Source organism: Pteropus medius, unplaced genomic scaffold, assembly GCF_902729225.1.
Source record: "Pteropus medius unplaced genomic scaffold, Ma_sr-lr_union100, whole genome shotgun sequence".
Taxonomy (NCBI): Eukaryota; Metazoa; Chordata; class Mammalia; order Chiroptera; family Pteropodidae; genus Pteropus; species Pteropus medius.
Window position 1 is genome coordinate 1,420,093 of NW_024355521.1, and position 13,655 is coordinate 1,433,747.

General features: G+C 35.4%; 1 protein-coding gene and 1 non-coding gene across 3 annotated transcripts in view; both read left to right on the forward strand.

The window, feature by feature from the left end:
• Positions 1–13,655, forward strand: part of ZCCHC17 (zinc finger CCHC-type containing 17) — a 46,458-nt gene that overhangs the window by 12,335 nt on the left and 20,468 nt on the right. For both annotated transcript variants that reach the window (XM_039858684.1, XM_039858685.1), the window contains 3 exons: positions 1,085–1,142; positions 11,982–12,082; positions 13,413–13,504. In XM_039858684.1, the coding sequence (XP_039714618.1) occupies positions 1,085–1,142; positions 11,982–12,082; positions 13,413–13,504 (251 nt within the window). The remainder of the gene's footprint in view (positions 1–1,084; positions 1,143–11,981; positions 12,083–13,412; positions 13,505–13,655) is intronic.
• LOC120599620 (5S ribosomal RNA) lies at positions 6,230–6,348 on the forward strand. Its single transcript, XR_005651944.1, has one exon. It is a non-coding gene; the product is annotated as a 5S ribosomal RNA (ribosomal RNA).

Below are 13,655 nucleotides of genomic sequence, written 5' to 3' on the forward strand. Positions count from 1 at the left end.
GCTTTGAACATTGGGCCAGTTACTTAGTCTCCATGCATCAGTTTTGTCATCTATCAAATGAGCATACTAATAGTACCAGCATCATATGGTGTCATGAGAATTATGTAAAGCACTTTGAATACTGTTTTGCATATAGTGAGTATTTAATTATATTAGTGAATTGCAGTACAGCAGGGATTGTCTTGTTCCTTCCTCTTGTTTTAGTTGTGGTGAAGCTGAAACAGTGATTGCCCAAGATGAAACAAAGTCACTGAAAAGAGTAAAGTTTATATGTCTAAGATTATATTGAATATTTTATAAAAAAATAATAATGAATGTAGGATAAATACAGTATGTAGTGACAACTTTAATTTAATGCCAATTCTTAGGTGGGGGGTGGGTTAGAGGATAGGGGAGGAGAGAAATAGAAGAAGTAGGGAGTAATGATTTATCTGTCAAGGGATCTGGACCTTTATTACTATTACACATCACACAGTATGTAGCTGAGCAAACCTCTGACTTCTCCATCTTATGTCAGCTCTTTCTCTGATTATATCCTCTCAGATTCTGTCAGATGTCTATGTTGGCTTTTTCTCTAATTATCTTGATAAAACTAAGACTCTGGTTTAAAGTGAACTAGAGCAGGCTGTATGGTCTGGTTTGGTCTGAAATTTAGGAAAAAGGCATGTCCTATGTGATCTATTCCAAATTATTAAAGTTCTTTGTATTGGAGGGCTTGGAGGCTTCAGTCCCAGCTAGTGTAAAGTGTAACATTAATACTTGATTTTCTGACGTTTGTTCCTTTTGTTAATATACCTCTTTGGAGATTTCAGTAGTGTTGGGATTTGGGCATTCCTACATACTGTCATACCATTTGACAACAGTCCAGTCTCACCATTGTTTTTAACAGGTTCACACATACCTGTCAGTCTAAATTTCAAAAAGAACCAAAAGGATATTTGACACATCACTCTGAGGCAGTTTTTGCAGCATACAAAGGCAGTCAGTACGAAGTAGAAATTCAGGAAGACAAGGTTAAATGTTACAGAATAGAGAGTCTCATTTGTGTGACACTGATTCTTTGGTTTGTTTGTTGTCTTTATAGGTTGCTATGGTGACAGACTATGGAGCCTTTATCAAAATCCCAGGCTGTCGGAAGCAAGGTGGGAGCCTGTAACTTGAAATTCAGCCTTCCCATTCTACTCTCTCTGCTGTCACCTCCACTGCATTCCATTTATAGCTGTACATTTTTTTAGGCAGTAGGTTTTTGTTTTTGTTTAGAGATATGAATACAGACAAGTGATGACAATTCATTTTCAGCAGGTCTTAACTCAGAAGAATGGTGCTCTCTGTCTTGGAGGGTGGGATGTGGCATAGGTATTTGGGTTCTCTTCTGGAACCACCTCTTCCCTAAATTTCACTTGTGACCCTAGGCATGTCACTTGACCTCTTTGGTCTAGGATTTGGAGAAAGCAAATTATTTACTCTCTAGAGTCGACATTGTGAGTTCTCTAGTTATGGCACATGGAAAGGAAATAGTATTATAACCAATACAAGTATTATGCTTTAAATTTTCTTTACATATTGATAGGCATTTGTTGAACATTTTTGGAGACTCTTTTTCTCATCTATTTATTTTATTATATAAAATTTATATTTCATATTATAATATTTATATATATACATAAAATCATATTTATAGAATATTATTTGTTTCTCAAAACATTTGTGTTAAGCAGAAAAGCAAGTTTCACAAACCGGTAGTCTGCTCAGAGTGACTTAGCTAGGTAGTGGCACAGTTAGGTCTAGAACCCAAGCCTCCTGATTCCCAGCCTCAAGCCCTGCCTACTACATCATACTACTAGAGGATCCATGAACTTAACTTGTTATTTCTTGTGCTAAAATAAAAATTTATTTAAGTTTTTTTTCTTTTTTTTTTAAGGCAAGGCAACCCTTGGTTGACCTCACAGATTGCAAGGACCTTGTCAGCTTACAATCCATTATTTTTTATTTTTTGTGCCTACAGTACCTGGTCTTCCTAGGTGGTCTCCCATCCAACTACTAACCAGGCCCAACTCTGGTTAGCTTCTGAAATCAGATGGGATCGGGCTTGTTCAGGGTGACAAAATTTATTAAAGTTTTTAATGGAGAAATGTACCCATAAGGATGTTATTAGGAGAAAATATAGAATAAAATATGATTGCATAAAAGTCAAAAACTTTATTGCAAAAATTATCATAAAGTACAGTTGGGAAAGAGAATTTGTAGTAGATATGACAAAGGACTAATAAAAAAGGGCAAAGTAGGAAAAGGGACCAAGGATATGAAAAGAATTTATAGGAGAAAAAATAGTAATTGATCGATAAATATCTTAAAAGATGCTCATTCTAAATTTGATTTAAAAATAACTTAAACTGTGGTACATTTGTACAATGGAATACTACTCAGCAATAAAAAAATGACAATGAAGTATTGATATGTGCAACAATGTGGGTCAATCTCCAGAGAATTATGCGAGTGCAAAAAACTAATCCCAAAGGTTATTCACTTTACAATTCCATTTGTGTAACATTTTTTTTTTTACAGTTATTGAGATACAATTCACATACCATATTTTTTACCCAAAGTTGTACATACAATTCAGTGGTTTTCAGTATGTTCACAGAATTTTGGAACCATCTCCACAATCTAATTTGAGAACATTTTTGTCACTCCCAAAAGAAATTCCATGCCTATTAATAGTAACTTACCTATTACCCTCTCCCCTATTCTCCCCTCTGCCCACCCTTAGGCAACCACCAGTGTACTTCTGTGTTTATATATTTGTATATGTGGTCTTTTGTGATTGTTTTCTTTCACTTAGCATGTTTTTAAGATTTATCCATTTTATAGTGTGAATCGATTAGTACTTTATTGTCTTTTATTGCAATTTTAGAAGGTGGTATGGAATCAACAATCAGTTCTCCAAATCTTTTATTCTCTGATACCAACTAGGTATCTTACAGTTTAATTCTGACACTAACTACTTGAAGGTGGCATCAGATTCCATAGGTTTAAGGGCTTAGTCCCAGAAGACTGCCCTCATTTCAGATGCCAATTGGAAGTTTAACGTCCCCCGACAGGTTACCCACACTTCTGTCAGACTTGGTTACAAATTTAAAAGTTTTCACACCACCCTCCCAAGTTTCAATAATTTGTTAGAACGACTCACAGAATTCAAGAAAATGCTATGCTTACTATTATTACAGTTTACTATAAAGGAAACAAATGAACAGCCAGAAGAGGAAGTACATAGGGGAAGATCCAAAAGGGTCTCAAGTGCAAGAGCCTCTTGTCTCTGGAGTTGAGGTGCATCACCCTCTTGGCACGTAGATGTAATTGCCAACTCAGAAGCTCTCCAAACTGTTTAGAGGTATTTATGGAGGTTCCATTATGTAGATGCAATTGATTAAATCGTTGGCCATTGTTGATTTGATTCAATCTTTAGCTCCTCTTTCGCCCCTGGAAGTCTAGAGATGGGACTGAAAGTTTCAGCCCTCTAATCACATGTTCGGTTCCTCTGGCGGTTGTTAGTCCCCATTTTGAAGCTCTCTAGAGGCCCACAAATAGTCACTTCATAAAGTAAACTTGAGAGGTGCTTGTTATAAATAACAAGATGTTCCTGTCACTCAGAAAATTCCAAGAGTTTAGAAGCTCTGTGCCAGGAATCAGGGACAAAGACCAAATATGTATTTCTTATTCTACCACAGTATCAATGTTGATATTCTGGTTGTAATAGTCTGCTATAGTTTCGCAAAATGTTATCATTGGAGGAAACTGGGTAAAGGGTACACAAGATCTCTATTATTTCTTTCAACTATAGGTGAATCTGAAATTATCTTAAAATATTTTTGAAAGCAATTTAAAATGCATAAGATCTTTGAGATTAATAAATATTAAAAAGATTGCTATTAATACCCAGTGTTGGAAATGGGTATTTCCAGCAATAGTTTTACTTATTATTGGGAACATAAGTGGTTACAGACTTTGGCAATATCTGTTAACATTTTTTAAGTATATGTGCTGCCAAAGCGAGTACTATTAACATTTTTAATATGCTTACCCTTTAATTTAGCAATTCCTTAAGGAATTTAGTTTGCAATATAGAATTAGATAAATTACCTACATCTATGCAGTGGACTATATGATGTAAAAAGAATAATAACTATTTCTAAGATACTTTGATGCTTGTTCCTTCTTCATTTTACCAGAAAAGGTCAGTGGAAAGTTTCCATACAATTCTACAACCCTAATACCTGGCTAATGGCAGTTGTAAGACACCACTGATTATAAGAAGCATTCTGATTTCAGAGATGTTAAAGTGAGGTGGGGGAGTGCTCTTAGAATCAACAAAACAGAATAGATCTCAATAGAAAATGTCCAAGATAATAAAATGAAAAGCATGTTACAAAAGAGTTTGTATAGCATGACTCTCCTCCCATTTTAAAGCATGTACACATATGCCTGTGTATTTTTTAAATTATTGCATATGTTTAGAAGAAAGTATGGAAGGATGTCCAACAAATTGTTAACAGTAGTTACCTCTGGGGAGTTTGGTTTGCTGAGGGAGAGATGTACATGGAAGAGGGATTTAAACAAATTTTTAAAATAAAATTTTCTTTAAAACAAAGTCCAGAAGTTGATCATTGGGTAATAAAACCATGCCCTAACCTTGGAGACTGCTGTGTTACAAATTGCATCTGGGCATTAGAAACGGCTTACCAATAGTTTCCAAGTCAGCAGCCAGTGATCTCTAGTAGTTTCTCATTTGGTATTGGCTGAGATTTAATGAGGTGGAACTCATCCCCATGCCTATAGGGCATGCACCTCTTTTATTCCGAAGACAGATTTTCTTGTTAGTGAAATTGCTGTAGCTGCCAGAACCTAAAAGTCCCATCCTTACTTGAGCATTAATGTGACACTTTAGAGACTATGTGGGGATTAAAGGGCTGCCACCTTCCAGCAGTCAGTCTTCAACTCACTTGTGTCCTGTCAGATGATGCCTCTGATTGTGGCTGCCAGTGAACCTGTCAATCTGACTGCTGAGACCAGCCTCGGAGGGAGAACTCAGGGAGCTAAGTAATTAGATGGAAACTCTGAGTTCTAATCCAAGACTCTTCTGTAGGTTTATTAGATAACTTGGTCTTTTGACTTCCTATAGTGTATTTTAGCTTCTCTGCTCTTAAAGGGAAGGATTAAGTCTCACCCTGAAAGGACTGAGCTATGAAATAACTCTGGTCTCCAGATTTTAACATTTTTGATTCAGGCTGGTAGACTCTATTTTGGGTTATTTTTCTCAGACTTTTCAGAATTTTTTAACCACCACTGAGCTGAAGGTCTCTTCCTAGTATTCAGATTTAAACTAGGTTTTCTTTCCCCTCTCATGGAATTGTCCAACTTTCTGTGATAATGGAAATGTTATGTTTCTGTTCTGATTTGATTTCTGACACACCAGCTTTTACTGAATTTAACAATTCAATTAAATTCTGAATCTCTCTACCTGGAATTAGTGTCAGATCCCACAAGTTAAAGAAGGTCAGTCCCACAAGACTGCCCCCACTTTAGTTGCCATTGCAAGTTCCAAGCCACCTGTACTTCTGACTGGCTATGAATTGGGTTCCCGCAACCCCCTCCACAAGTTTGACAATTTGCTACAATTGCTCACAAATTCAGGCAAACACTTTTCTTATGTTTGCTGGTTTATTATAAAGGATACAATCAAAAACAGGCAAATGGAAGAAAGAGATGCTTAGACCAAGGTATGGGAAGGGGCACACTGACTTTTCATGTCCTCTCTGGCACACCACTTCCCAGCAAGCTGATGTGTTCGCTAACCTGAAGCTCTCTGAATTTCATTATTCAAGAGTTTTCGTGGGGCTCAATCTCTAGCTTCTCCCCCACTTTCCTGGAGGATGGTGGGACTGAAAGTTTTAACTCTGTAGTCACTTGGTTGTTCTGGTGACTAGCTCCATTCAGAGACTGTATAGGGACCCCAGCCTAAGTTGTTCATTAGCATAAACTGGTATGATCAAGAAAGGGCTTGTTATGAATAATGAAAGATACTCAATCACAAATTTAAAGAGTTTTAGGAGTTCTGTGCAGGGACAAAGACCAAATATGTTTTTGTATTATACCACATCTGTGCTGTCCAGTGCAATAGCCACTGACTTTTTAAATACTGTTTACTGTAATTAATTTAAATTTAAAGTTAGTCTATGGCCATGCCACCCTGAACATGCCCGATTTCATCTGATCTCGGAAGCTAAGCAGGGTTGGGCCTGGTTAGTACTTGGATAGGAGACCACCTGGGAATACCAGGTGTTGTAGGTGTTTAAAAAAAATAAGTAAGAAAAAATAAATTTAAACTTAAAAAAGTTATGTGGCTAGTGACTATCCTTTGCCCAACAGCACTAAACTATGAAATTTCAAGAGCAGATAATTCAATGTTATACTTTTAACGTGCCTTGCTTATGGCAGAAGCTCAAATAGTTTTAGAAATAGATTCAGTTTAGCAGATAATTATTGAGTTCTATTTTCTGGTCACTATTAGGTGAGAACACAGAGATAAGAAAATAGTCTCTGCAGCTCTCAGACTGCTCAGTCTAGGGATATGAACAAATTACACTGTAGTGTAAAAACTTCTATTGACAATAAAGGAAAGAGGTGAAAATTACAAACCATTACAGGACAGCTGCAGCCTCAGGTTTAGCGAGTGTTCAGTGAATTTTATTAAATGAATTCTAGTCCCAGCTCCACCAATTACTAGTTTCTTGACTATAGCAAGTTGCTTAGTTCTTGAGCCTTGGTTTCCTTATCTGTGAAATGGGAATGATATGCATATTTTAGAGCTTCTTGACTGGCAGGATCATGTTTCTTTTATCCTTGGATTCATTTTTGCTTAGAGTATTGTGGATGTTCATTAAATGATTGAATGAATCCACAATCGCAACAAGATAAAGAATGTGAAAGCACTTTAACTTATGTGCTTACATTATTGTCATATACCGTTGGTTGGAAATAACTCATTTGAAAAGCCTAGAGAGATTCAGATCCCCCAAAAGTAAAGGGAGACCTTTTATTTTGACTTTTTTTTTTAGCTGCAGCTGTCCTGTAATGGTTTATAATTTTCACCTCTTTCCTTTATTGTCAATAGAAGTTCTGAAAGAAATTACAGTTGAACCTAATGCAGTTGGAAGAGTACTTTAAGGGAACTGTAATAGGCTAACTGTTTTTCTCATATGATGATTGAAATGCTAGCCCTTTGTAAGTTGTCAGAACTTTTTTTTTTTATCAGCAGACACTCAGATGGAACTCATTCCATTTAAGTGTCATGGTGAGTTTATTGAACATGATGATGGACTTCATATGCCCTTTAGGCATTTGTGGCTTCATGTCAGAAATCCAGGCGCAAACTGCCCCGAAGCACTTTCTTCCATCTGGCATGACAAGCAAAGCATTTTTTTGTTTCTGGTTTTTTTTTTTTTTTTTTTTTTTTTGCAGCATATGCTAAAACAAAATTAGATGTGTTTCTATTATTTATATTATATAGGTGAGATCATCTTTCTCCTTTTTTAATTTAAAAGATAATACAGATAAATAATAAAGAAGAAAATGTAGAAATATCAGTATGATGTAGGAGACCTGACAGACTCATATTCAAACTGTAGTTCTTTCTTATCAGTTCTGTGACCTTGGACAAGTTACTTGTAGACTACTATTTCCTCATGTGAACCTATGTCACAGAGTTGATGTGAGGATGAAATGAATGAGTTGATACACTGTTTCTCATGAGGTACCAAGCACAGAGCAAGGGGACCTTAAATGTTTTATTTGGTGCCCTGCACCATATATTTAATCCAGCTGGTGGTGTATGTGGCTAACAATGAATTTCCTCCCCAGAATTCAGAGAATTCTGAATTCAGAATTCTGCCTTCTGAGAATAAAAATGATGATGATGAATCCCCCATACAAAAGATAGGATTAGCCATAGATAGAAATATACTAGGTAACTGCCCATAAATCTGTGACCGAAGAGATGAGAGCACTTAAGACTTCAACAAAATAATCTGGGTATAATTCTAGGATTGGAATGAAATTGTAATTTAGGAGGCTGAAATCTAATTGATTGCCTTATGTTCTGTCTAAGAAGAGATTAGATGAGCAGGTGGGAGATTGTCAGCCTGGAACGTAGTAAAAGAAAGCTTGAGAGCCTGAAGTTGGCAGTATCTCTTTTGCCTTATTTAGGGCAGAAGTGAATCTGATGACAGGAACTAGAGAGATGGATTCTTTTATGAGGAATTGATAGTCCATTAAACCTTTGTAGACTGGAAAAGTATCTCAAAACATGTGTCTCCCTTTTGTTCTGATTTTATGTTGAAGCAATTTCTGATCACAAATCTAATTTTTCCGGTATTTGATACTGGGGCAGTAGGTAGTTTACCTAGATAAAGACTGGAACCTTTAAGTATAAGAAAAGTATATCCTCTATTGTAAATTAGTAAATTGGCAAATTGTGTCTATTTCTGAACTGATCACTAAATTGACAGTCTGGTTAATATATTTTAGTATATAAGCATTTGCATACTGAAGACTCCTACATTTACATCTCTAGTTTATACCCCTCCTCTGAGCTACAGACTTTATATATCTGACTGCCTACCTGACATTTGCTTTTAAGACTGAGGGCTAGACTATTTCCCTTTTTTTAATTCATCCTGTAATAAAGCTTTTTGGTAATAAGCCATTAATGTCTCAACTATAAAATATCCTACACCCTAGTATAACTATTTATATTCTCTTTTGGTCTGTGTCCATGAGACATAGTTTTACATAATTTCAATCTTAGTGTACATATCATTTTATTATGATTACATGCTTATCATAGGAAAATAAGGGGGAAAACTACAAAAGAAATGATCATTTTGTGATATTACTACAGAGAGATAGGCAGTCAGTATTTTGGTGTATTTCTTTATAGTCACATATGTACATAAGATTTAACATATTAAGGTGATGATTATACTCTATTTTGTAACTTTTTACACTTAAGAACCTTAAACGTTTCTCCATCTTTTAAAATGTTTTGTAAAGAATTAAATGGCATTATTCTGTCATTCAGATGTACTTTTAATCATTTCAAATTGTTTCTAATATTTTGCTATTTAATATTTTGAGACATGCCATGTTTAACCAGGCTAGATGCCTGGACCAAAAAAATACCCTGCTTTGGGATTGGGTGGGAGAAGGGCAAAAGGTTAATGCCATTATTTCTTTGTTTTGGGTGCTCCAATAAATAGATTTTCTGTTTCAGGAAAGAAAAAAAGATGTTCTCTCAAATAGATTAGGTTCAACATTCATTTCCTTCACAACTTCCATTAGCATTTGAAGAGAGAAGTGAATTTTAGAATTAGAGGACAGTTGCAGCCAAAAAGTGTCAAAATGAAAAGTTTCCTTTTCCTTCAGGGCATTTCCTCTCCACATTTCCAGTTAGGCTGGTCTGCTCATTACATCATCACAGGGAAGGAAAAAATACTCTGTTCCATGAATTTTACCAGATTTGGAGATTATGTGATGGTCTGAAATTTTAAGTGTGGGTTTCATAACGTATATAAAACATTTTGAAGGCCCCAGAGTTATTCAAAGAGATAGGCTATCAACCTCCAGAATCAGATGAAGTAGGTTCATTTATCTTTAGAATCTAGATTTTCTGTGGAAGTATTAATATTATAAACAATTGTAATATGCTTTAAATTCACACTTCAGTCATGAGATAGACAACATAGCATGTTAAGAAATACATAGGAGAAATAGAATTTAAAAGTCTATTATTTCCTCCTTTCATCCATTGTTGCTGTATGATTTACATCCGGTAAAATGAAAAACAGACCAACCTTGAAAATTCCCTGAGCAGACAAAACCAGTTTAGTCATACAAGCAAAGCTTAATTTAGCTTATTTTGCAAATTAAAAGAGATAGGCTATCAACCGCCAGAATCAGCTGAAGTAGCTTCATGAGACCCAGTGACCATGGTCAGAGAAAGCAGTGGCTTCTAATAGGCGTTCCAATCAGAGAGTTACAGGCAGGTGCCAACATCTGTGTGAATACATGTATGTGAGAGAGAGATTGACAGAGAATAAAGGTTAATAATTCTCTCAAGAAACCTTGAGGGAGGTAGTTATTTTAGATATAATTCTTTATCAGGTTTTTTCCCGTAGTTTTAATGCCTGGTTTATATTCATTCAAAATAATTGTTTATTATATTTACTTCCCTCAGAATAGATGTAGTTTTCTCTGTTATCAAAACATTTGAAAATAAAAAGTTAACGTATACCCAAAATCCTAATTTAACCACTGTTATGGCATTTTAAATCATTTTTTTCTAATATTTAAAAGCTATTTTAAGCATTTGTAATCATTATGCAATTTTGCATTGTATTTTTGATATGTACATGGGAAATGCTAGTTGCCTTCAGTGTTTGGCACATAGTAGGCACTCAATAAATAGTACTAAAGAATGAATTATTGACATTTTTACATAATCTTTTGAATGTTTTTAATACACTAAGTGGCTATAGTTGACTTAACCATTACCCTATGTTGGATATTAGGTGGTTTCTTTTTTTTTTCTGTTTTAAAAATACATTAAATTTTTTTAATGTAGATTGCTTTTCCAGATGCATATAGCTTTTTCTATATATAAAATTATTTTCTTAAGACAGAGTCCAGAAGCAATTATAGATCAAATTAATTATTAGTCAGAACTCTTGGTGCAAGGGACAGAAACACAGTTGTATGTTTTCTTACTTTTGCTGGAGAGAGCTGGATAAATCTAGCTTCCATCAGGGCTGTATCAGGTGCTCAGTTGACAACCTCAGGACTTTGTCTTTTGATTACTGATGCTTTTTTTTTTGCTTCCCTCTGGCTGACTCTTGCCACCTGGTGGTAAAGATCGGCATTGGTAACTTCGTAGTTTATAGTCTTGACAAAGTCTTGAGAAAGAGTCTGTGTCCCTGAAACAATTACTGTGGTGGGGATGAGGGATGAAGTACCTTGATTGACTAAGCCTGTGTCATATGCCCCCAGTTGGGAGTTAGGTCAGCTCCAACCAAATTACATGGACTGACCAGCTTGTTTTAGAATGTCAGAAAGATGGTTCTCCCAGGATAGGACCTAGGAAAGACAGGAAAATAAATATTTTATTGAATGTCATTATTAAGTTATTTAATAATTATTACTATAATTTTTAATTTTATTAAATATTTTTAGCCATTGATAGCCATTGCTAAATGATTTCTAAAACTTTAAACTAGCCTTAGCAATATTTCTTATTTTGCTATACTCTCATCAACATTGGGTATTGTTATTTTCTAAATATTTCGGTAATTTAATAGATTAAAAATGGCACCTTATTTATATTTCCTTTTCTTAACATCTATCATAATTATTTTCTGTACCTGTAATTTAAACGTCTGCTTACTCTTCCTTTGGATAGATTTACTCCAGTTTACCAAGCTATTTTCCAATTATTGGTCATTTAGATTGTTTTAGAATTTTTATTTTTAACCTTTGTAGGTAATAATACTGCTAATCTTTTTATATACCCATAGGCTTTTGCCTCTACTAAATTTTTTTCTTTTGGAAAAATTCCAATGATGATATTCTAGCAACAGAAGTATAAACACATCTTCATGCCCAGTGCTTTTAAAGAATTTTACCTTTATATTTTTATCAGTATTATGTAACTATAGTTTTTGTATCAGATGTTACTAACATTGAGCATTATTTTGAAGAATATTTGTTGATAAGGGATAAAAAACTATCTCAAATTTTTTAAATTTGGTTTTAAATGAATGAGCATTTTTTTTCAGAGAATTCTCAGCTCCCATCTTCTCTTTACCTTGTATTTAGAGTATAAATACCAGATATACCCTGTGCTTTATTTTATTTCTTCTTCATGTGCCCAGGTCTGGTCCATCGAACTCACATGTCATCTTGTCGTGTGGATAAGCCCTCGGAGATAGTAGATGTTGGAGACAAAGTGTGGGTGAAGCTTATTGGCCGAGAGGTAAAGTTCTCTGCAGCTTTCATATGGTTAGAAAGGATTAGGAGAAGCTGAGATTTTCTGGGTATTTCATGATGATAAGTGTGTGTATGTTGTTAACTATGGCTGATGATCATGTTTTGAATCCTGCCACCATAATCTGACCTGAATTTAAACCTTCTGGCTGGCTATCCTACAAACTCAGAAGGGATGGTGTGAACTACAATAAGTACATGTTTATAAACCTCCCTCCCTGAAGTTTATCCAAATGGTGGATATGAAGAAAAAAAAAGTAAAGAACTAAAAGGAGGGAAGGAAACTTCAAAGAATTCCTACCAGGTACACTTCAATTCAGAGCAAAACAAAAAAGGACACAGAGTTTCCAGTCATTTTTCCTAATTTCTGGCACCATTCAGTATGAGGGAAGTGAGAAAGCTCTGATAGACCCTGTTAACGAAGCCCTTCAGGGTACGGGGCTGTGAGTGTGGGCAGACCATAGGAGAAATATGAACATACACTGAGGCATGCCCTTCTACCAGAGAATGACAGGGGAGACAGGTCTGAAAGAGATATTATTCAAAAATATTTAAGTGCTTAGTATGTATTAGGTCTAAAGGATATAAGAGTGAACCAGACAGAGCTTATTTAGAATATAACTAGAAGAGACAAATGAAAATTAAACAAATTAGGATAATTATAAATAATTACAAATTATTATAAATGCTGTAATGGATTCAAACAGTATCAGAGGTAGATTTAGATAAAGTACTCAGGAATGGTCTTTCTGAGGAGATGGTATATGTGCTGAGACCCAAAGGAAAAGGAACTAGTCATATAGAAAGTTGGGATGAGAACATTCCAGGCAAAGAGAATAGTTGATGCAAAGACCCTGAAGTGAAAAAGGGCTACAAGTGCTGGAAGAAGCAAAATAAGACTAACATGGCTAACAATGGTCTTCATGTTTAAAGAGGCTCTATACTGAGTGCAAAAGTAGATCGAGTATACTAGAATGTTCTGAATCCCATTCTGGGCTCATGAATCTCTGAACCAATCATTATGTTGAACTTACCTAGAAGAAACAGTTTTACTTTTCTACCTGGTTACTTCCACAGGCCTTGGATTTCTGAGCAACGGTCTTTGTCTTTTACCCCAGTAGGTACAAAAATGAGACGAAAACCATTTCCTAAAATTCTTCTGCAGCAAGATCTGCCCATTATGTTTATTAATAACCCATCCTTCCCCCCTGCCCCCCATCCTGGCCCCAGCCCAGAGATCCTAGCACAGGACCTTGGCTATTAGAGGTGTTCAGTGATCTACTTTGAGCTTTTGGTGACTTTGCTTTTGTCTTTTTCAGATGAAAAATGATAGGATAAAGGTATCCCTCTCCATGAAAGTTGTCAACCAAGGGACTGGGAAAGACCTCGATCCCAACAACGTTATCATTGAGTAGGTAAAAGGCTTGAAGAGGCTAAAATCTTTCCTTTCAAACCACAGAATGCTAAAGTGAATCAGGCTGACCTGGGAACTCTACCATTTATTATAGACTGAGATATTAGAGTTACATAACCATGTGTTTTTTGGTTTTTAGAGGTTTGCA